Below are 25,402 nucleotides of genomic sequence, written 5' to 3' on the forward strand. Positions count from 1 at the left end.
CTTTGCCTATACCAGATAGACCATGGCAGAGTATCGCCATGGATTTTGTTTTTGATCTCCCTCGCACTCCTTCTGGTCATGATGGCATTTGGACCATAATTTGTAGATTCAGCAAGATGGCTCATTTCATTCCAATAAGGAAGAAGATTACTTCAGAGCAGATGGCAAAGGAGTTCTTAAAATCTGTTTTCAAGTATCATGGGATGTCTGAGTCTATCATGAGTGATAGAGATCCACGGATTACCAGCATGTTCTGGAGAGGTTTGTTTGAAGACATGGGAACCTCACTGCTGTTTTCATCTTCTTATCATCCACAGTCTGATGGTCGATCAAAAGAGGCAAATTCTACAACTTTGGATTTGCTCCGATGCTATGTGTCTGAGTACAAAACAAAGTGGGAACAGTACTTGCCCACTGATTGAGTATGCATACAACAATACAGTGCACTCTTCTATGGGTAAGGCACCGTTTGAAATAGTGGAAGGAGCAAGGAAGGTTCCTCCTATCTTGCATACAAAGGAGAAAATTTTTGTGGCAGATGAGTATGTGGAGGATTTGGTTAAGTATGCCCTCCAACACAACCAAGATAAATAGAAAACAGCTGTGGATAAGCATCGCAGGGACTTGGTTTTCACTGAAGGTGATTGGGTGTTGCTGCGTTTTCTTAAAGCATGCCTCAGGAACAAGAAAGGGAAGGTAAAGCTGTACACTAAGCTGAATATGAGGTATTACGGCCCCTTTCAAGTTCTTGAGAAGATCAATGAGGTAGCTTATAGGCTGAAGCTACCTGAGCAGTGGACCATCCACAATGCTTTCCATGTTAGCTTGTTGAAGCCTTTTCATGGAGAAGTGCCATAGGATATGCCAGTTGAAGAGCAACCTGAAGTGGATGAGCAAGATGAGGTCTTGATTCCGGAGCGGATTGTGGCCCATAAGGAACGGAAAGTTAATGGTAGAGTGGCCAAACGCTATCGTGTGAAGTGCAAGAACTATCCTGCGAACGATGCGATATGGATGGAAGAGAGTGAATTGGCAGATTCACCTCAAATTTTACAGCTCTACCTTGAGGCATTTGGTCTCGAGCCTACTACGGTAGTCTCTCATGCCGGTTCAGCAGAGCATATGTCTGGAGCATTACCGGATACTCATGGGGACGGTAGCACCTCCGCAACCACAGTGCAGACAGGCTCAGAGGATATCTAGAGGTCGCTTGGTGACACTGCGGTTTCACCCGAGGCACTGATGCTGACAGTGTTTCTGCCACGAGACTTCTATGATGAGTGATCATGACACTCCAGTTGGTTGATACACTGCCATACGGATGGATCTGCAGTCTTGCTGTATGTACATTGTATTTTTGGTACTTACAAGAAGAGAGTACACACAGCTGAGCATAGTTATTGGAACCCCTTGAGCGATCCCTTGTTTTGCCTCAGTAAGGAGATTTCAAGGTAGAAGACTGACAGAAAGATCTCCATCCACACAAATGCATTTTTTACCTAGCGGACTTCTGTTATTGACCTTGGCAGCCTGTTTTCTCAGCAGAAAACAAGAAGTGAGGTCACCATAAGACTCATTGAAGGTGCCAATTAGCTTTGCCATTTGGAGGTACTTTTTCGGTCTTTCTAGATCCATAAGTGCCTCACATTGAGGGCTTGTGAAGACACACATTGTTTGTCATCATCGAGAACCAGCCTCTTACATTTGCATACCTTGGGTCATTGATGGTTTGATCCTCTGTTTTCACAGAAGTCTGGGAACACTCTCCGCAACTGATATACGGATTCCCAGGTAGCTTCGGATAGAGGCTGACCATGCCATGCAACCAACACCGTGGGTATCTTCCGATTTCGTATTTGCATTGTTCCTCGGTCCAGGATTCTTGTTGGTTTGCGCCTTGCAATATCCTCTAACTCCTGAAACAAAACCACACCTTCGATTAGTGAGTCACCAGTATGTAAAAATTTCTTTAAACGTGAAACATGAAAAACCGGGTGCACCTTACACCCCTGTGGCAATTCTAATTTATAGGCTACACTGCCTATTCTCTTTAGAATTAACCACGGCCCACAGTATCGAGGTGATAACTTAGCACACTCTCCTGAAGTCACCGACTTCGAGTGCGAAGGAATTCTGAGAAAAACTTTTTCTCCTTCTTCAAATACTCTTATAGACCGATTTTCATCCGCATACACCTTGGCTCTATCCATAGCCTGACGGATATTAGCTCTCGCAAGTGCTAGCATCTCCCGCATCTGAACTACAAAGTTCGCGGCACTAGGCACTTTCTGAGGTACTCCAACTATAGTTGGATTGGCTGGTCTATAACCATAGTTCAGCTCAAACGGACTGAACCCAGTAGATGAATGTTTCCTATCATTGTAGGCAAACTCCAACAATGGCAACCACTTGTCCCATGTATGTTGCCTCAATGACACATATGCCCTCAGCATATCCTCTAAAGTCTGGTTGACTCTCTCCGTCTGACCATCCGTCTCAGGATGATCCCCACTACTCATTCCCAACTCAGTCCTTAGTGTCTCAAATACCGCTGTCCAAAAATGACCGGTAAATCTGACATCTCGGTCTGACACTATGGATCTAGGCAATCCATGCAGACGAAATATATGTCTAATGAACAAATCCGCCACTTGCGGGGCACTAACAGACTCTCTAGTCGGAATGAAGTGAGCCATCTTGGTTAGACGATCAACCACCACAAGGATAGAATTATACCCTCCTTGTGTTGCAGGTAGTCCTACAATAAAATCCATGGAAATGCTCTCCCACTTACTTAGTGGTATTTCCAAGGGCTGTAAAAGTCCGGGTGGCTTCATCCCCTCGGCCTTACTTACCTGACACGAGAAACACCGTGTCACATATTCATGAATATGCTTTTTCATCTTTGGCCAAAAGAAATCTCGCTTCACGAGATCATATGTCTTCTCGACTCCTGGATGTCCCGCACACGGGCTATCATGGCATTGTCGAATGACTCTCTGCCTGAGATCATTTTGACTAGGTACTACAACCTTGCCATTTCTAACTAGCATACCATCCCTTATGGTATATCTTGCATAAGTTTGGCCTTTTCTGGACGCCAGGTCATCCTTTGCACTTTCCCCGGGTTTTAACACATGAGCCTTAGGCCATAAGCTCTGGACAAACTCGTCCACCTTCTGAGTTTCTCTGATCTCGGTCATTAGAGCACTCTCTAATACCGTGAAACTCAAGTTGTGCATAATGCGAGACAACGCATCAGCAACCTTATTATCTTTTCCTCTTCGGTACCGAATCGTTAGATTAAACTCCTGCATGAGCTCTGCCCACCTAGCTTGGCGGCCCCTCAAGTCAGGCTGTTTACAAAAATGCTTCAGAGTATCATGATCTACATCCACATAAAACTCTGAACCATACAAATAATGTCTCCATGTTTTCAAAGCATGGATAACAGCATACAACTCCAATTCATGAGTTGGCCAATTCCTTTGAGAGGGAGAAAGCTTCTTGCTTTCGAAGGCTACTGGCCTTCCCTCTTGAAGGAGGACTGCTCCTACCGCAATGCCACTTGCATCGGTTTCTAGGAACAACGGTTTCTGGGAATCAACTATTTTTAACACCGGTCCTGAGACCACACCTTGTCTTATGGTGTTAAAACTTTCCTGTTGATTCTGTCCCCAAATAAAAGGTACTTTATCTGAGGTCAGATCAGTCAATGGCGATACTATTTCGGAATATCCTTTGATATGCCTTCTATAAAACTGGACAAATCCCAAGAATGATCGCAACACGCAGTCAGACTCTGAGGGATTGGCCAAGTTAGTATCGCAGCCACTTTCTTCGGATCCATTTCTACCCCCTGTGGAGTAATTATGAACCCTAAGTACTCAAGCCTAACCATACACAGTATAGTTTTCTTTTTATTCACGTAAAGACTGGCTTTCCTCAAAGTACTGAACACTATTCTTAAGTGTTCACAATGCTCAGTAACACTTTTACTGAATATCAAGATATCGTCAATAAAATGTACTACGAACTTTCCGATATACGGACGTAGTAAATCGTTCATAAGCATGACGAAGGTCGCTGGAGCATTGGTAAGTCCGAAGGGCATTACCAAAAACTCATAATGACCAAACCTGCTTCTAAAAGCGGTTTTATGCACATCCTCGGCTCTAATCCGGATCTGATGATAGCCGCACTTAAGATCTATCTTGCTGAAAATCACGGCTCCATGTAATGCATCTAGCAAATCATCAATCCGAGCCATCGGATACCTGTGCTTAACAGTGATATTATTCAATGCTCTGTAATCTATACAGAGGCGAAACGTATCATCCTTTTTCCTCTTTAATATCACTGGCGAAGCAAAAGGTGAGAAACTTGGTTGAATCTGCCCCAACTTGAGGTATTCTTCCAGTTGCCTACGCACCTCCGCTTCTTCAGCAAAACTCATCCTATAGGGAGGTCTATTTACAGGTTCTGCCCCCGGGATCAGTTCAATCTTATGCTGAACTTTCCGCTCTGGAGGTAACCCATAAGATAGTTCATCCCTAAAACATTCAGAGAACTCCTCTGTTATAAGATTAGCCAGCTTGGCCATCTCACCACTTTGCGTAACATCAGTGCTAGTCGAAGAATCATCCACCGACTCTACCGATGCTGTGCAAAGGTATAAAAACTCTACTTGAGCCTTTCTGATTTCCATCACGGAAACCAACGGTCCCTGAGGTATATCTTTTTCACCTCGCAAAACATAAAGCACATCATTCATCTTGAATTGATATACGTGCTTTTTCCAATCAATGGCTGGATTCTTCGTAGAATGCCACGCCATTCCCAGGGCTATATCTGCATGAGCAAGCTTGGTCATTTCAAAATCAAGCTTCTCAGCATAGTCCTGGATCCGAAGCTCCAACTGGGTAACCCTTTGGTCCCATACTTCAGTTGAACTTCCATCTGCCATCCTGACTGTATACGCATAGTCAGATGGACTTGTCTTTAATTTCAGCCTCTTCACGAGCTTGGAGTTAATCACATTGTGAGTTGACGCTGAGTCAAACAACACAATGACATCATGACTGGCCACTTGCCCTTTCATTTTAATTAACTCCGTATCATTAAAGGCCGTATACCTTGTTGCTGCGGGCTTAGATAGGATGTTATCAGGTGCACTCGTCACTAACTTAGCAACAGATACACATAACAAACAAGGTACTAACCTCTGAGAAGGTCCCACTAGTTGCATCTGCATATGTTCCGCACTGGGACTCTCCTGCATTTCTACGTCGCATTCAGATATTATCATATTAGCCGTGCGACGATCTTTATTCAGTGGACAATCCTTCCACTGATGTCGCTGAAGGCAGCCGAAGCACAATCCTTCTTTTCTAGCTTTCTCTTTTTGTTCAGGGGTCAACGAGGACTTTGACCAAGCCCGGGCTGCCATTGGAGTTATTTTCCTTTTCACCCCAACGGTGGTACTTGTTTTTACTGGTCCCTCAACCGGCTTCACCTGCTTGGTTTGGCCACTTGGCTGCGAGACACTTGTCTTTGAAACCCATTTCCTCTGAAATCCCCCTTTCCTCGGGTGCTCATACTGAGTCCCTGCCTGCACAAATCCACCAGATCTGCCTTTGGCATCCTCATAGTTCAGGGCTACTGCTATAGATTCATCTAGTGTAGTCACATATTTAGCCCGAAGTTCCATTTTGATCTTGTCGTTCAGTCCATAGATATAGTCTTTTAACTGAACCGACATAGGGAGAGGGTCTGTTATTTTCATAACACATTCCCTGAATTTGTCAGTGTACTCTGCCACTGACAAACTCCTCTGACGAAGATTTCTATAAGCATCCCAAGCTCGGGATTCTTCATTAGGTGGGAGAAAGTGTTTCTTAAATTCAGCTTTGAACCCTTCCCAGGTGGTTGGAGCAACTTGATCCTTCTGTTGCTTTATCCACCATCTGTCCGCTGCCTCAATAAACAGGTGTGTGGCCTCGCGGATTTTCTTTAGATTGGATCTAATCTCACAAATGGCGAAGGCTTCTTCCCACTTGTGCAACCAAACCTCGATCACATCAGAGCTGCGCTCGGTCATCCGACCAGCGTACTTCTCCGGTCTATAATTAGCGATATTAGGCACTTTGACCCTTGCGCGCTCTAAGGAATGTACACTGGGCTCTGGCTCTGCTGGAGCTTTGCCCTTATCAATCCTAGACGGTCTAGCCGACAAGGCTTGCACCATCTCCCTAATCTCATTTTGACCAGCATTCACCTGAAGCTGCTGGTTCATAATCTGCTGTAAAGCATCCTCTAATATTGAAATCCTACCAATCAATGTAGGTGCTGCGTGATGTGACATCTGTTGTGTGGATTGTACTCTAGACTCACTAGGATTCACCCTTGAATTCTGCCCTTCTGCTTCCATAAGTTCACAGTGGAAGATGGTTTTTTTTTTTTTTTCTCTTAAAAAAAAAATAAAATAAACACCCCTAGAACACTGTAATTACAAGCTGACACAATTCAGTGTACTGACACTCTGAATACAATTCCCTATACTAGGGAATTCCTGCAATCCCACATTCACACTGATCAAGCATTTAATACAGGCAAATATCACAGATGGCGCTTTTCCCTATACTAGGGAAATTCCTGCAGTCTAATTCTAACTGAAGCACACAGGCATCTGCTCAAGCATAATTTGTTCTTGCTATAGCATCATAAACTGCAACCTCTGCTAAAACCACAAAAGTCTAACTGCTTCCGACAAAACAGGAATAACGAAAACCAAAAGGGAAAAAGATAAAGTGCTCCCTGGAATTCGAATCCCGCAGCTTGCAGCCTGCACGTACGGCCTGCTCTCAGCTCTCACCAGTCATCCGTACTCTGACTTCTACCAACGACCACCGAACACTGTTCGCCTCACGCCAGCTCTATCAGTCAGTCCTCCACCAGCGGGTGGAGCCCAACATTCATGTATGGCACTCCCGAAACACCACACGTGGCCCAGCAAGGGCCTTGTGACTAACCAGTAGGAAGAGTCACTTGGAACCCTCTACCCTCTCCAACCGAGCTCACATGTTAAGAAAGCCAGGCGCCAAGGCGCAGCCCCTCTCCAACCAAGACACAATTGACGAGCGGCAGAGTCCGTGATGAAATATGCCTCCAAGCCACCAACCTGTGCATCGACAGTTCTGGCCAAGCCCCCGGACAACGTGCATACCAGGTCCTCCACGAGCTCACGCGACCTTCAGATGGATCCCTGCCCACGCGACGGGCCAAGGCTGATCCTTGGGCAATTGTCAAACATCCAGCTTGTGAGCTCTTGCATGCGCCATTAGCCCGTTACTGCTCGTCGGCCAGCCAGCCTTCAAGTTCGTCAACGTGCGTGATGATACCAACTGTCACCTTATTTCTAAGGTCACGTCACGTCGTTACAGGGATCCAAGTCCCCTCGCAGGCCCTTCACAAACAACGTCTCCCGTCCCTTGCTCACTCAACCGCGCTCTAATACCAACTATTAGACTCCTATTCTCTATACTAGCCTGTTCTGCCAGATCACGGGAGTAGCACCCTGATTCTCCTCCCAGCCTATTCTGCCAAGACTTCAAGCGAGACAGAGATCTGCATTCCAAATTCACGTGAATCAGTTTCTTCTCTTCTCTCACTAGCCTTAGCAAACCCCAAATCCCTAGATAGATCTAGATGCCACATGTCATCCATATAGGGCCTTCCTAATGCAACATTTCACCCCTCTCTTGGGATGCATTTAATTCCTTGCCCCTAGGCACAATCTTAGCACTAGGCCCTTGGTCTCAGATCTATCTAGTCTGGTGCTATCAGCCCTCACCTAGGACCTTGACATTAAATCCCTCCCGATCATTTACATAAAGCGCAAACACATATATTACAAAGATAGATCCTATAAGGGAAATGTCGACTGATTCTTCCGAGGTCATGCTACCTCGGCTAGAGCGTAACAACCTAGGCTTTAGCACTCAGAACTATCTAGTCCATGCCATTCCGCCCTCACCCAGGACCTTGGCAGTTACTTCTCTTGACCATTTCAATTACGCACATTAACTATTACAAAAGTTGGTCATCGAAGAGAAAATGCCCACCGATCTATCCGAGGTCATGCTATCCCGGCTAGAGCATAACATTCCTTCCCTCTTCAAGCATCAGCGTCCTCGATGATGAAATCTGGGAACGCTCTCCGTAACTGGTATACGGATTCCCAGGTAGCTTCCGATAGAGGCTGACCATGCCATGCAACCAACACCGTGGGTATCTTCCGATTTCGTATCTGCATTGTTCCTCGGTTCAGGATTCTTGTTGGCTGGCGCCTTGCAATATCCTCTATCTCCTGAAACAAAACCACACCTTCGATTAGTGAGTCACCTGTATGCAAAAATTTCTTTAAGCACGAAACATGAAAAACCGGGTGCACCTTACACCCCTGTGGCAATTCTAATTTATAGGCTACACTGCCTATTCTCTTTAGAATTAACCACGGCCCACAGTATCGAGGTGATAACTTAACACACTCTCCTGAAGTCAACGACTTCGAGTGCGAAGGAATTCTGAGAAAAACTTTTTCTCCTTCTTCAAATACTCTTATAGACCGATTTTCATCCGCATACATCTTGGCTCTATCCATAGCCTGGCGGATATTAGCTCTCGCAAGTGCTAGCATCTCCCACATCTGAACTACAAAGTTCGCGGCACTAGGCACTTTCTGAGGTACTCCAACTATAGTCGGATTGGCTGGTCTATAACCATAGTTCAGCTCAAACGGACTGAACCCGGTGGATGAATGTTTTCTATCATTGTAGGCAAACTCCAACAATGGCAACCACTTGTCCCATGTATGTTGCCTCAATGACACATATGCCCTCAGCATATCTTCTAAAGTTTGGTTGACTCTCTCCGTCTGACCATCCGTCTCAGGATGATCCCCACTACTCATTCCCAACTCAGTTCTTAGTGTCTCAAATACCGCTGTCCAAAAATGACCGGTAAATCTGACATCTCTGTCTGACACTATGGATCTAGGCAATCCATGCAGACGAAATGTATGTCTAATGAACAAATCCGCCACTTGCGGGGCACTAACAGACTCTCTAGTCGGAATGAAGTGAGCCATCTTGGTTAGACGATCAACCACCACAAGGATAGAATTATATCCTCCTTGTGTTGCAGGTAGCCCTACAATAAAGTCCATGGAAATGCTCTCCCACTTACTTAGTGGTATTTCCAAGGGCTGTAAAAGTCCGGGTGGCTTCACCCGCTCGGCCTTACTTACCTGACACGAGAAACACCGTGTCACATATTCATGAATATGTTTTTTCATCTTTGGCCAAAAGAAATCTCGCTTCACGAGATCATATGTCTTCTCGACACCTGGATGTCCCGCACACGGGCTATCATGGCATTGTCGAATGACTCTTTGCCTGAGATCATTCTGACCAGGTACTACAACCTTGCCATTTCTAACTAGCATACCATCCGTTATGGTATATCTTGCATAAGTTTGGCCTTTTCTGGATGCCAGGTCATCCTTTGCACTTTCCCCGGGTTTGAATACATGAGCTTTAGGCCATAAGCTCTAGACAAACTCGTCCACCTTTTGAGTCTCTCTGATCTCGGTCATTAGAGCACTCTCTAATACCGTGAAACTCAGGTTGTGCATAATGCGAGACAACGCATCAGCCACCTTATTGTCTTTTCCTCTTCGGTACCGAATTGTCAAATTAAACTCCTGCATGAGCTCTGCGCACCTAGCTTGGCGGCCCCTCAAGTCAGGCTGTTTACAAAAATGTTTCAGAGTATCATGATCTACATCCACATAAAACTCTGAACCATACAAATAATGCCTCCATGTTTTCAAAGCATGGATCACAGCATACAACTCCAATTCATGAGTTGGCCAATTCCTTTGAGAGGGAGAAAGCTTCTTGCTTTCAAAGGCTACTGGCCTTCCCTCTTGAAGGAGAACTGCTCCTACCGCAATGCCACTTGCATCGGTTTCTAGGAACAACGGTTTCTGGGGATCAACTATTTTTAACACCGGTCCTGAGACCACAGCTTGTTTTATGGTGTTAAAACTTTCTTGTTGATTCTGTCCCCAAATAAAAGGTACTTTATCTGAGGTCAGATCAGTCAATGGCGATACTATTTTGGAATATCCTTTGATATGCCTTCTATAAAACTGGACAAATCCCAAGAATGATTGCAACGCGGTCAGACTCTGAGGGATTGGCCAAGTTAGTATCGCAGCCACTTTCTTTGGATCCATTTCTACCCCCTGTGGAGTAATTATGAACCCTAAGTACTCAAGCCTAACCATACACAGTATAGTTTTCTTTTTATTCACGTAAAGACTGGCTTTTCTCAACGTACTGAACACTATTCTTAAGTGTTCACGATGCTCAGTAACACTTTTACTGAATATCAAGATATCGTCAATAAAATGTACTACGAACTTTTCGATATACGGACGTAGTAAATCGTTCATAAGCATGACGAAGGTCGTTGGAGCATTGGTAAGTCCGAAGGGCATTACCAAAAACTCATAATGACCAAACCTGCTTCTAAAAGCGGTTTTATGCACATCCTCGGCTCTAATCCGGATCTGATGGTAGCCACACTTAAGATCTATCTTACTGAAAATCACGGCTCCATGTAATGCATCTAGCAAATCATCAATCCGAGCCATGGGATACCTGTGCTTAACAGTGATATTATTCAATGCTCTGTAATCTATACAGAGGCGAAACGTATCATCCTTTTTCCTCTTTAATATCACTAGCGAAGCAAAAGGTGAGAAACTTGGTTGAATCTGTCCCAACTTGATGTATTCTTCCAGTTGTCTACGCACCTCCGCCTCTTCAGCAAAACTCATTCTATAGGGAGGTCTATTTACAGGTTCTGCCCCCGGGATCAGTTCAATCTTATGTTGAACTTTCCGCTCTAGAGGTAACCCATAAGGTAGTTCATCCCTAAAACATTTAGAGAACTCCTCTGTTATAAGATTAGCCAGCTTGGCCATCTCACCACTTTGCGTGACATCAGTGCTAGCCGAAGAATCATCCACCGGCTCTACCGATGCTGTGCAAAGGAATAAAAACTCTACTTGTGCCTTTCTGATTTCCATCATGGAAACCAACGATCCCTGAGGTATATCTTTTTCACCTCGCAAGACATAAAGCACATAATTCATCTTGAATTGATATACGTGCTTTTTCCAATCAATGGCTGGATTCTTCCTAGAATGCCACGCCATACCCAGGGCTATATCCGCATGAGCAAGCTTGGTCATTTCAAAATCAAGCTTCTCAGCATAGTCCTGAATCCGAAGCTCCAACTGGGTAACCCTTTGGTCCCATGCTTCAGTTGAACTTCCATCTGCCATCCTGACTGTATACGCATAGTCAGATGGACTTGTCTTTAATTTCAGCCTCTTCACGAGCTTGGAGTTAATCACATTGTGAGTTGACGCTGAGTCAAACAACACAATGACATCATGACTGGCCACTCGCCCTTTCATTTTAATTAACTCCGTATCATTGAAGGCTGTATACCCCGTTGCTGCGGGCTTAGATAGGATGTTATCAGGTGCACTCGTCACTAACTTAGCAACAGATACACATAACAAACAAGGTACTAACCTCTGAGAAGGTCCCGCCAGTTGCATCTGCATATGTTCCGGATTGGGACTCTCCTGCATTTCTACGTCGCATTCAGATATTATCATATTAGCCGTGCGACGGTCTTTATTCAGTGGACAATCCTTCCACTGATGTCTCCGAAGGCAGCCGAAGCACAATCCTTCTTTTCTAGCTTTCTCTTTTTGTTCAGGGGTCAACGAGGACTTTGACCAAGCCCGGGCTGCCATTGGAGTTATTTTCCTTTTCACCTCAACGGTGGTACTTGTTTTTACTGGTCCCTCAACCGGCTTCACCTGCTTGGTTTGGCCGCTTGGCTGCGAGACACTTGTCTTTGAAACCCATTTCCTCGGAAATCCCCCTTTTTTTGGGTACTCATACTGAGTCCCTGCCTGCACAAATCCACCAGATCTGCCTCTGGCATCCTCATAGTTCAGGGCTACTGCAATAGATTCATCTAATGTAGTCACATACTTAGCCCGAACTTCCATTTTGATCTTGTCGTTCAGTCCATAGATATAGTCCTTTAACTGAACCGACATAGGGAGAGGGTCTGTTATTTTCATGACACATTCCCTGAATTTGTCAGTGTACTCTGCCACTGACAGACTCCTCTGACGAAGATTTCTATAAGCATCCCAAGCTCGGGATTCTTCATCAGGTGGGAGGAAGTGTTCCTTGAATTCAGCTTTAAACCCTTCCCAGGTGGTTGGAGCAACTTGATCCCTCTGTTGCTTTATCCACCATCTGTCCGCTGCCTCAATAAACAGGTGTGTGGCCTCGGGGATTTTCTTTAGATCGGATCTAATCTCACAAATGGCGAAGGCTTCTTCCCACTTGTGTAACCAAACCTCGATCACATCAGAGCTGCGCTCGGTCATCCGACCAGCGTACTTCTCTGGTCTATAATTAGCGATATTAGGCACTTTGACCCTTGCGCGCTCTAGGGAATGTACACTGGGCTCTGGCTCTGCTGGAGCTTTGCCCTTGTCAGTTCTAGACAGTCTAGCCGACAAGGCTTGCACCATTTCCCTGATCTCATTTTGACCAGCATTCACTTGAAGCTGCTGGTTCATAATCTGCTGTAAAGCATCCTCTAATATCGAAATCCTACCAATTAAAGTAGGTGCTGCCTATGTGACATCTGTTGAGTAGACTGTACTCTAGACTCACTAGGATTCACTCTTGAATTCTGCCCTTCTGCTTCCATAGGTTCACAGTGGAAGATGGGGTTTTTTTTTTTTCCTTCTTTAAAAATAAAATAAAAATAAAAATAAATATTCCAAATAACCAATATATACACCCTTCACTTCTGTTCCGTTTTCCTGGTTTTTTTTTTCTCTTCTACAGTGCAGAAATCACAGGACCATATGGAAACAAAAAAAAAAAACTGCACGGAAAGAGAGAGCTCCCTGATCTTTGCGACGATGCCAGCTACTCTTTCCCAGACGTACAATTTCCCTTCCAATTAGACTCTGCAAAGGTCTTAGAATGCCTCGCAACCGATGCTTCTGTAGAACAGCAAGCAAGATGGAACCAAATATGTCGCTGTTGATCGACGTGACGCCTTCACGTTACGTGAACTACCATCGTGCTCCAAAAATCAGTCCTTTTTTTTTTTCAGCTGCATAGCCTAGTTTCGTCAATGGCCACTTTGCGCTAGTCTCGTCCACCTCCTAAATCTCTGCGCTGCCTTACGTCGATTTCCAAACAAACGTCAAATTATGCACCTACGCCTTCACCGACGAAATCCACGTCAACGACCCTCTTCCAAAAGGCATCGACGACCGCTCGAATTCGACAGCTTCGTTTACCCTTCACCTGCGACTGGTTTCCTTCTTACGCTAACAGCCTTCGTAGGCCACGGTGGCCATTCTCTCATTCAGAACGTCAACTTTCCGTCGATCTTCTCGTAGCCTCCCGTCACCTTCCGGGAACCTTACGCTCCATCGCTTCATCTCTCCATGAATCCCCCTTCCATCCTCTAGCCTTGCTCTGATACCAAAATGTCAAATTACTTCCTCTATCATCATCTTTTCTCACAGGATAAATCTCTCCTCGTCGTTAAAAATATCACGGGCGATGGCTTGCTATCTTTCCACCCAGCCTTTTCTCTTGGATAGTTAATCGTCAAATCATACGTTATTTTTCATTAATACTTATCCATGAGACCCTCGTTTCCCTAGATAGTTCTCCTTGCCAAATGTCAGCATTTTAGCCTCTCCACTTGGTGCACCTTTTTACCCCTCTCTTGGGGCACATTAAAATCCACTTGCCTCTTGGCATTATTGCACATTTAGGTGCACCTAGGCTTTAGCACTCAGAACTATCTAGTCCATGCCATTCCGCCCTCACCTAGGACCTTGGCAGTTACTTCTCTTGACCATTTCAATTACGCACATTAACTATTACAAAAGTTGGTCATCTAAGAGAAAATGCCGACTGATCTATTTGAGGTCATGCTATCCCGGCTAGAGCATAACATAGTAAGCAAAGCTACACTTATGTTCTCATCAGTACCCAAGCATAAGCTGCCATCTGGATTTCGAAAGATTCCGGAATCTCTTGGGTAAACCCAATTCTTACTGAGGAGGAAATGGGCAGAAAATTAGAAGAAGAAAAGCAAAGAGAGAGAGCGAGCGAGCGAGCAAGAGAGAGAGAGAGAGAGAGAGAGAGAGAGAGAGAGAGAGGGAGTTAAATTAGCTTTAATCTCCATCACAACCCAACCCAACCCAACCCTGAAAATTTTTAAATTGTAAAAGAAGCAACAAGAAACAACAACAAATGTGCTAACACAAGAAACCACGATACATATAAGACAACAAACTAAACACCAATGCAAGCATAAGAAAACAATTATTATTATTACTTTGTAATTAGTTGATTTTTTATTTGTTTATATGAAATTTATGTTTAAAGCAATAATATGAAGCTGGAGGATGTTGTGTTTGATCCTTCTCCTGCAGCTTGATATGTAACTTTTTACTTGGTTGCCTCATGACTTTTGCTCTGAGGCTTTACTTGTAAATTTTTACCTTGTACTTATTGGTGGGTTTTTATCTCTTTTGGGGTTTCCCACACATAAATATAAGATTTCACGTATGTGTGTAATAAACAATAGTGGTGTGAGAGGTGAGAGGAGCGATGGAGGAGACCTGCTTGCAACTAGCACTCTGCGCGCCCTTTGTTTAGGGCTTCTTGCACCCTTTCTTTGTTCCCGCGCTAGCCCTCGTGCTCTCACGCTGCTTTTGCTCGTCCGTACTATCTCTCCCATTTTTTTAAAAATCCGTACGAAAATCCGTACTGTGTCAGAAAATCCGTACGAAAATTCGTACAGTGTCAGTTTTCCGTACAAAAATATGTACAGTGTCAGTTTCTCGTACAATTTTCCATGCCGTGTCAGATTTTCCGTACAATCCGTACTGTTAGAAATCCGTACACGCCCTGTCAGTCCATACAGCCTCAATTGCTCCCTCTCTTCTTTCCGTACGTTTCGTTTGCTTGCTGCTGTTCCCAGCCTCTCTCTCTGTGTCTCCTTTTGTCTTTCCCATACATCATCTCCTTTTTACTCTCTTGATTTTCCCATGGAAACTGTCAAGACCTACATGCACAAGAAGCAGAAATAGCACTTGGGTCAGGATGACTCGATGCATGCCTCTCTTGAGGCTCAACTGGTTTTTGATGTTATGCATGAGGGCTTTGAAGACACGTGCCGGGATTGGAAGGACTCTACTCCCACTGTTGGGCTCATGGTGGAGGTGGATGACATTGTTGATCCCGTGCGTGAATATGCCAAGCATGCTATTATTATTTTTTTCCTGGGACGCATGCCTGTTGCAACAGATGTGAAAAATTGGCTCACCAGGACTTTGGGTGGTTGTTTTGTTCCCAGCCTCTCTCTGTGTCTCCTTTTGTCTTTCCCATACAACATCTCCTTTTTACTCTCTTCATTTTCCCATGGAAACTGTCAAGACCTACATGCACAAGAAGCAGAAATAGCACTTGGGTCAGGATGACTCGATGCATGCCTCTCTTGAGGCTCAATTGGTTTTTGATGTTATGCATGAGGGCTTTGAAGACAAGTGCCGGGATTGGAAGGACTCTACTCCCACTGTTGGGCTCATGGTGGAGGTGGATGACATTGTTGATCCAGCATGCTATTATTATTTTTTTCCCGAGACGCATGCCTGTTGCAACAGATGTGAAAAATTGGCTCACCAGGACTTTGGGTGGTTGTTTTGTTTGGAAAGTCCATTATGCTGCTCGGGGGGTTTTTTGAGGTTATTATGACAGATGAACTGCACAAACAGATGCTTCTTGAACAATCCCCTTTGTTTTATGGGCAACAGATGGTGCATGTTTTGCCCTGGTCGCCCACCAAGGATTATCGGGCTTTAATTCATCATCGCTTTCCGGTATGGGTGGAAGTGGTTGACTTCCCTCAGTGCTTGGCTTCTCTCTTACCCAAAATTGCAGCATCATTGGGTAAGGTAGTTTGCCCTTCGTGGCCAAATGGGAACTCCAACCGATTTTGCATTTTGTGGGATACTGATCATCCCACTCTTGACTCCTATTCTGTTTTACGGTGAATCAGGTGGATATGGGCAGTGCTTTTTACAAGCTCAAGTGGGGCCTGTTTGCAGGTGCATGTTTTTGTTGGAACGTGGGGGAGAATAGATGCATTGTGGCAAGAGGAGTGAGAACACAAAAGATGTAGCAATGGGTGTTCTATTCATTGTGAGAGGGAAGTCCCTCTTTTATAGAAATGGAGAGAGGGTGTCTTAAATCAATGGCACCTCTCTTACATCAAAGGAGGTAACTCCTAAATCATAGGAACTCCACAATCATAGGCACCACCCTATGTGGGGGCCTTTGCATTACATCATCACCTATGTCATGGCCTATGGCACTAAGTGTGCCTATCTCCAGCTTTGGGTCATTGGCAGCTTTCCCAGTGGGAGTTTCTTTTGGTTCTGTGACAGGCAAAATCCCCGGCTGTCCTTTGGTTTCCCATTTGTTAATGGATCCTTTCTCACTTGGATTGGCATGGCAGTGATTCCTTGCAGGGCAACTCTTTCAGAGTTGAAAGTATACATTGGTCTAGAGTGTTTGCCCTTCCTTTGGCTTTGCAGGAGCCTCGACGTTCGTATTTTCTGAGTCTCAAGGGGATTCATTTGGTTCAGGATGTTGCTGATGATGCTGGAATTCCCCTTACTTTTCCTTTGGCTGCTGCCAAATTTGGCCTTGGAATGCATTATCATCCACTTTGGCATAAGATTACTTCGATGCTCCAGCCTTTTCAGCCGGTTCCTCCATTGCATCTACAGGATCGTCTTCAAGACTGGACACTTTCTTCTGTGGGCTTATCATACCATCCTCTGCAGTTTGCACATATTACTATCTCTTCTCTTGATAAAGTTCTACTTCCTACGCCATTTATCTCACAAAAGGCAAATCAGCTTTGGCATCTTAATCGTCCTATGAAATGGTGGCGGAAACGTTTGAGACAAATTTGGCATTCTAAGATTCCTCTCCGTTAGCAGGTTTTCTTGTGGAGAGCTTTATTGGGTGTTCTTCCTCATGGACAGCTCTTGGCACGACGACATATTGCTTCCTCTATTTGTCGCAGATCTCTGGCTCCGAGAGAGACTGTGCCTTATTTCTTTTGGCATTTTCCTTCCTCTTGTGCTTTCTTGGACTTCCTTGGGCAGATTTTGAGAGCTCGGTTTCCTCAGATTGCTTTTGGCAAGTTCTTGTGGCTTTTTGGTATACATCCACCCAGACAGGAGTTTGATTTCTTTTTTGTTTGAGTTCGGTACTGGGCACTCTGGACTCTCTCGAAGGATCGTAATCATAGGGTCTTTGGTGATCCTGTTTTTTCCACTTTCTCTTTCTTCAGACACTCTTTGCAGCAATCACTTTTTGATTGCTTGCAATCTCATGTCTTTGATCATGATGTATATTTGTCCTACAGTGAGAGATTCCTGGAAGCAGCACTATGATTGCTCAAGCTTATGCTGATGATTCATTTTTTACTCATCAAAATATTGAGCATGCATATCATTATATGGTCTGTTTGAATGTCTTCATGTACATTTTCATAAATCCAAGTTGCTGCCTTTGCATTCCAAAGACTGGCATTCCATCTATCTTCCTTGATGCATGCATATCATTATATGGTCTGGATCTATCTTCCTTGATGCATGCATATCATTATATGGTCCGGCTGCTGGTCTTCATGTATATTTTCAGAAATCCAAGTTGCTGCCTTTGCATTCTAAAGATTGGCATTCCATCTTATGGCCTGGGGAAATTGTCCAACCTACTCAGCTGGTTCGCCACCTTGGTTATCCTTTAGGTTGGACATTTACTCATGGCCAACAGTCTGATTGGGTAAATGCCAAGCTAAAGAAAAAGCTTGAATACTGAAAGTTAGCTACTTGGCCTTTGCATGTCAGTTGTTCAATCCATTTTGATGGCATACATACAGTTTTACTTGCCTTTGATTATGTTCGGCAAGGGAGATCTTACATCTTTCATGTCTATGGTTATGGAAACCTTCTAGCACTCTAAACATGGCAAGAAAAGTTTGAGATTGCTTTCGGTGCAACATCTCTGTTCACGAAAGATGCATGGGTCTCAATATTCTAAATGTCCATGTGCATATTCTTGCTCAATAAGGTAAATTGATGCTGCAAACCACGCTCGTTGTTGCTGTCAAACTGGGCTAGGTACCTGCATCGGTTGTCGATGCCGTCAATGCAGCATAGCTGATGACGGATGCTGTGTCGTGATTCCATGTCGGAAGTCGTCAAAGAAGATATTGGTGGCCAGAAGGGTTCCACCAACACTGCTTCAGGGAGGAGGTCAATGGAGGCAAGGGGGGCACTGGAGCTGCTGAGGTTGGCGTCGCCTGTGTGTGAGCTTGCGAGAACTGCCACCCTCTAGATTGTGCTTCCTCTTCCTCTGCTGCTCGGTGCGAGAGATTCTCAGGCCATCCAACACTAGAGACTTGATGCTAGCACCAAGGTACAAGGGCACTTCGGTGTCGCTAGTGATCAGGAAAAGCAAGTTAAGCACCTGGCCCAACTTTGTCATAATGGCTTTGCCCCTTGCTACTACTCTCACCACCCTTGCTGCCTCCGCTTTGAGCCATTCCTTAAACACCACTACCCACCCTGCTGGATGTGTCTCTACTAGCAACAATATGCCATGGGTGCAATGGAAATAGTATACGCCTTGGCCTGTAGAAAGACAGACTCGCTTACCGACCCGTAGCCCTCCCTAAGATGCATGTCGGCATGGTTGCTTAGCTGATACTCTCCTCTTACCGCCGCTGGCCCAAATTTTGCCTCCAAAACAGATGCATCAGGTGTTAATAAGTCCTAGGTTTCTCCGTCCATAGGCAAAAAGAGTCGCTCATAAATCAATTCCACTATTAAAGTCCTCGGTCCATCCAACTTTTTCACCTGATCGCCTTGCTCCAGCTGCCTACCTAGCTGCATTGTCTTAGGGTGTACCACGATTTGAGCCCAATCAATGCTCGAAAAATTGCTTAGTCTCAGCATGCACAGTCAACGATCGAGCGTCTCTTCATTGTGACCACGAAGCGGTGTCACAATAAGTGTCTGCACCGGCACCATGCCCATTAGTCTGAGAGTAGAAGGAGGGGTGGAAAAGAAAGGGAAAAGCCGAGGTTAACTTGTGACTCTGTTAGTCAACCTGGACATTTAGCTTTGTACAACCATTCTTTCCTTGGAATTACATCCACCCTATCTAAATTCATAAGCATGAAATCTAGATCCTCAAAGTAATTCTGGATATTGAGAGAAATCTGCATCACACGGTGGATCCCATTTTTTCTTTCCCGCTGGCATGTCTACCTCGTGGGCATGATCAATCGGCTTTGTTGGAACCCCCAACTTTTGCACAAGTTAAGCGTTCAAGAAATTATGTGCTTGCAAGGACTTTGACCTGAAACTGTGGTGAACGGAAGAGATAGTATTACCCTTGACCTCCGTCAAAGTAGCCATCTTTGCTGTACTCTTCAACTTCGGGGACTGCCCTTGCATATGCCCCTTTTGTCCACAACCAAACCCTCACCCTACTGAAGGGTTTGTTGTGCCTTCTTTATGCGCTTTGCAGTCACTTCAGCCAGAGTCTCTGAAGGACCGTGGCTTGAGTCGCTGGTTGCTATGACTTCTACTCATCACAAGCCTTTTCAAACTGTAACACTGTCATATTTTTGTGTGTGTCGAGTGACCTTCCATGAACTGAGGATGTTGTCTAAAGAGGCTCCAGTCAATGCTACTCTACAAAATTAGGACTGATGTTATATCTCTCTTTCTTTTGACCAAGCTTGGTATTTAAAATCTTTTTCTTTTTTTGGCTTATGCTAGCCTGAAGTTTTTGTCAATCAATGCCTAGTAACTTCATGATTTTCTTTTTGAGCTTTCTCATTGCTCCCTTTAGTGCAAATGAGATTGGTCTATGCCAGAAGTCGAGGGGACTTTAAATCTATCATACCTTAAGCTGATCTTGGCAAGTGTTTTATGCAATATGTCTGTTGGCTTGTTGGTTTGGAATTGGTATTCTCTGAATCTTCTTCACAAAAGTAAATTGTGGCAAGACTTCTTCTAATTTCACTTAGTAAAGTGAGCATTTGCTTCAGAAGGGTGGTACGTAGTTAGAGCTGTACTAAAAAAATCCTACTTCTGACAAGAGGATAATTGAAATGGGCATTGCGATTCGTTTTGTCGAAGTTGTACGATGCTAAATTTTGAAATAAAATTCTTCTTTTCTGTGTAAAGCTAGCACCCTCTTTCTTTTGATCTTTGTTCATATATTATGAATTGTTTGGAGAAAATGACTGTTTCATGCTTACTTGAAATGAAACACCTTGCAGGACAATTGAAGAAAATTCAATATATGGCTCTCTGCCATATGAGCTGGGAAATTTGTCGATGTTGGAAACCCTGAATGCAGGCAACAATAGCTTTACCGGAAGTATTCCAAATGCTTTGGGCATCCTTTCTAATTTGAAGTATTTGTAAGTGATCTCAACTTTAGTGTTTTTATATATTAGATGTGTTGTGCCAACCAAACTACAGCATCCATTCTATATATTTTTACACCTCTCTCTTGTGTATGTTAGTGCTGCTATTGTCACAGAGGAGCATGCATTCTATTGTGTATGTTAGTGCTGCTATTGTCACAGAGGAGCATGCAGTCTATTGTGTATGTTCGTGCTGCTATTGTCACAGAGGAGCATGCGTCCACTACCAAGCAAGGTCTGGATACCACGTCAAACAAGAGCTTGCTTGCTACTGCCAACTTCCCGCAGTGGAGGACTTCTCCAAGATCACAGAACTCTGCTTGAAACAACAACTCACTCCATGTGCATGCATGTATAAAGAAAACAAATCAGATCAAAAGAGGAAACATTCAGATCCACAGCCAAAAAAAATATGTACCAAGTAGAAAACTTGCCAACGCATGTATTCACATCTACAGCATACTGTCGCTGCACCAAAACTGGCTCCATATGCTGTACCTTCTGCTGTACACTCTTATCTCTCCACTTACCTTCAGGAGCTGCAAGGATGAGCCAATCTTCTCCTCCTCCAGTGCTCCACCAATGGCTCTTCCACCTCGATGCTGATCTGCGCACCAGTGAGCGACTAGAAAGCTTCAAGTGCTGCAGACTGAACTGACTAATGCCCCCCCAGCGCGCCCTTTGTCCTAGCCCTAACCCTAACTGGCTGACATATTCCTACTGGATGACCTAGGACCAAGCCTATAAATGGTCCAGTCCCCTTTGTTTTCTGCTCATATGTGCTGATCCTTTCTGAGCCCGTTGGCCCGGGCTGGGCTAATACTGGCCCTTATGCCAGCCCTACAAGTGGGCTTACTGTCAGCGTTAAGTTTTAACTGCTGATCAGGGTGGGCCATGTGGCTACTTACAAATTAATCAAATAAGTTCTGTTCTCTTCTGCCCCTGTGGCAGCCAGTTTGCTGCCCACATGGCAGATTCATTCAAGCCTTCTCTTTCCTATTCCATGCTGCATGTCAACTTCCCCTGTTTTATCCTTGTATACTACTATAATCCACAATGGGGGATGTGACTACTATAATCCAACAGCTATTACCTCTGCAATGAAGGGAAGAGGGACAGATTTTGTGAAGGGCCAAAGATGGCAGAAAAGGGGAAGAGGGTAGGGGAGAGGAAGGAGGAGAGAGAGATAGGAGAGAAAAGGGTAGGAGAAGAGGGAGAGAGAAAGAGAAAGAAAGAAAGAAAGAAAGGTGTATTAACGTCTTCAGGAGACCTCGCGGGTCTATGAGACAAGATACAAGATATATGTAACCCATACAAGCCACTGTGGGCTGAAGCGAAGGGCTCACCAAGGCCCTTGCTGAGTGCTAAGTGCTAAGAATGTAAAAAGCTAGTACAAAATATAGTACGAAAAAAGAGCAATCAAGTATTGCTCAAACCCAGAGCTCCAAGTACACGTGGAGGCTCTATATAACCCGGCTCCCTGATGGCCCTCTAATGTGATGCAAAGAGCTCACATATTTGTGTCTTTCGGGCTGTCTTGAGCTGCTGCAACTCGTCTTTAGAAAAAGTAATAGTTTTCGGGGCCGGTGGAGGTGGAGTAGGATTGGCTAACGGAATATCCATCGCCAATCGAGGTGAGGAGGCCGATTCGAACACTTTTGAGTCTCTGTCCGCTTAAAAAATTGCTGCGAGAGAAGGAAAGAGGGGGGAGATAGGAAGTGGGGGACAGGAAGGAGAGTAGAGAGATTTGGAGAGGAGAGGGCTGAGGCGGGGGTTAGGGAGCGGGGTAGAAGAGAAGGGGGAAGAGGAGAGCAAGGAGAGGCGGGGGGGATAGGGAGTGGGGAAGAGGGGGGGGGGGGAGGCGTAGGGAAGGGAGCGGGGAGAGGGCGGAGTAGGGGCGGGGTAGAGGCGGAGGGAAGGGAGAGGGGTAGAAGGCGATGTAGAGGGCGGGGAAGAGGGGAGGTAGGGAGCGGGGTAGAAGGCGGCGGTAGGGAGCAGGGAGGGGGCGGGGTAGGAGGTGAGGAAGGGAGCAGGGGGTAGAAGGCGAGGAAGGGAGGGGCTTGACAAAAACTCCAATAAAGCCCACAACGTACACACTTTTTTTTTTGGTGAAATCTTTGATTGATTATATTATATGAGTAGCAACCTCAAAAAAAGGTGCTACAATTACATCAACTGAAAATTTCAGTATATGCCAAAAAGACCTCATGATCTATGCAGCGGGTCTGCAAGCAATCAAAGAAAGATTGCTGCAGAGAACGCCTAAAAAAGCCAAACAGAGAGAAAGTAGGATCACCAAAGACTTTACAATTCCTATATGTCCATAAAGTCCATAGTGCCTAGTAGCGAACCCAGACGAAGAAAAGATGAAACTCTGGTCTGGATGGATGAAACCCAAATAGCCAGAAGAACTTCCGAAACAGAACAGAGGAGAATCTCGCTCGCAGGTGTTGTCGAAGCAAATCAAAAAACTCACGAGAGCACGGACAATGCCAAAACAAGTGAGGCACAGTCTCCGAAGAAGTAGAACATCTATGGCAAAGTGCAGGAGCAATGTGTCGATGAGCTAATAGCTGTCCAGATGGAAACACTCCCAAAAGAACTCGCCAAAAGAAAACCTATTGCCGAAGCGGTACTTTATAGGCCCCACAACGTACACACACACACACAGTTTTTTTTTTTGGGTGAAATTTTTGTAGCTTTATATTATAGAAGCACTATCCCAAAAATGGGATGTGAAAAAATACATCATGAGAAGATCTCAGTACACATACACTTTTTTTAAAAGTGAAATCTTATATTTCTCTGTGGGAAACCTCAAAAGAGGTGAAAACCCACCATGAAGTACAAAAGTTAAAAGATTACAAGTAGGCCCCTAGGAAAAACCAGAAGGCCAAGCAAAAAGTAGAGAAAGGAAAATGATCACAAGCCAGCAGGGGGAGTATCCAAAAGGATATCCTCCACAGTGAGATTGTTCACGTGCAAAAACTGTTGCAAAGGAACTACATCACCATCAATAAAGTGAAGATGTTTTTTACCCTTGTGATTCTTCTTGAGATAAGCAGGTAGCCGAAACTTTTGAATCATAGGATCAAAAACCTGTTGCAACCAGGGATGAAAGTGGCCAGGGAAAAGCTAGAAGCAGGTACAAGAGTCGGGGCAATATTTGTAGGCAATCCAGCTGGTGAAGGAGCCAAAGTATCAACCCCAATCTGAGGATCTGTATCAACATTGAATGCCATTACATTATCAGGTACTGTATCCAAAGGAAAAAGATCCACATGTAGCTCAATAGACTGTGTCGCAGGGTTCGGAGAAAACTGCTGAGCGTTAATGCCAACCAAGGACTATGACTCTTGAAAAGGAGAAGCATTAACATCAGATGAGGGATGAGTTTCAGGTGTAGGTGTATCCAGCACAGACAAGGCTTGAAAAGGATTTGACAAAGGAACCAAAGGAGAAGAAAGAGGTAAAGACTTGTCAACCTGGCGCCACTGTTGCTTGACTGATGGCTTAGGAGAAAGAGGAACTGATCTTGGAGTAGGAGTAGCCAAAACTGATCCTGGAGCAGGAGTAGCCAAAAGTGCAGTCGAAGTAGGTAGAGGATGTCGGAGATCCAAAGCACAATGACGAGCAAAATGACCCAACTGTCGACATCGGTAACATGCATTTGGAAAAGAGGCGAACCGGAGAGGGACCCGATAAGGAGAGGAAAACCCCAAATCAAGATCTAGAAAAGCAGGAACTGATTGATGCATATCCCAAAGAACACATAGCCGAACATCTCTGGAGGAAGAAAAAAAACTCTTTGGGGGAACATACAAAACTCTGCCCAACAAAGCTGCAATAGCATGTACATGAGGAAAGAGAGGAATGGGAAGCGATTTCAAGGTGATCCAGACTGGACAGAAGGAGAGAAACTCCGTAGCAGGGTCAAACCGAGCATTCCATGGCAGAACATAAGCGAATAAACTTGGAGTAGAAAAGGCTCCTTTGACAAGAAGAGATTGAAATATATCAACCGAAGCACACTAGGCATAGTAAAGACCTTTTCCAAGAAAAATAAATCGAGTAATAGCTTGACCATCACCAATGGCGTCAGAAACCCAATCTCGCAGACGATTTTCTGTTAGAACTACGCCCATGAAATAGATACAAAGTCCAAGTTGATGAGCATCCCGCAGAGAAGAAACAACGCGGTCGCGAGGCAAATGACGCTGAAGCACCGAGGCGGAAGACGAGTTTTGAGAGGAAGTAGTGCAGAGGGACTCCAGGTCATCACACGGCACAACAGACGAGGGGAAAGCAAACGAAGAAGCTTTGGAGGCTTTAGAAGCTTTAAGGTCCACTGCAGATTTGCGCTTGGAGCAGAGGACAGCAGGGGCAGCAAATTGGAAAGGCGATGTTCCAGCAGAGGGTATAGGAGAATCAAAGGAGTATGTGCAGACAACGGCTGCAACGGTGGCTGTAAAGAAAAGTCCACAACGGAAACTGGCGGCAGCTGCAACGGTGGCTGCAAATGAATAGACAGAGATTCGGGCTGAGACGAGACGGGCTGAGACAGAAAAGAAGACAAAGATTCGGGCAATGACGATGGAGCAGCAAGCTCCATCTCAAAACCTCATCTCAGTACACACACACACACACACTTTTTTTTTTTGTGAAACCAAGAAAATTA

The 25,402-nt window shown here is 44.8% G+C and overlaps 1 protein-coding gene across 3 annotated transcripts in view; it reads left to right on the top strand.

Annotated features, from left to right (window-relative positions):
• The window catches only part of LOC147883150 (LRR receptor kinase SERK2-like), a 141,394-nt gene that overhangs the window by 50,286 nt on the left and 65,706 nt on the right, over window positions 1-25,402 (top strand). For all 3 annotated transcript variants that reach the window (XM_087399733.1, XM_087399736.1, XM_087399734.1), the window contains one exon: window positions 20,575-20,718. In XM_087399733.1, the coding sequence (XP_087255859.1) occupies window positions 20,575-20,718 (144 nt within the window). The remainder of the gene's footprint in view (window positions 1-20,574; window positions 20,719-25,402) is intronic.

The sequence above is a fragment of the Dipteris shenzhenensis genome, chromosome 28 (assembly GCF_047967505.1).
Source record: "Dipteris shenzhenensis isolate YYH24624 ecotype China chromosome 28, Dip_SZ_1.0, whole genome shotgun sequence".
NCBI classification, from domain to species: domain Eukaryota; kingdom Viridiplantae; phylum Streptophyta; class Polypodiopsida; order Gleicheniales; family Dipteridaceae; genus Dipteris; species Dipteris shenzhenensis.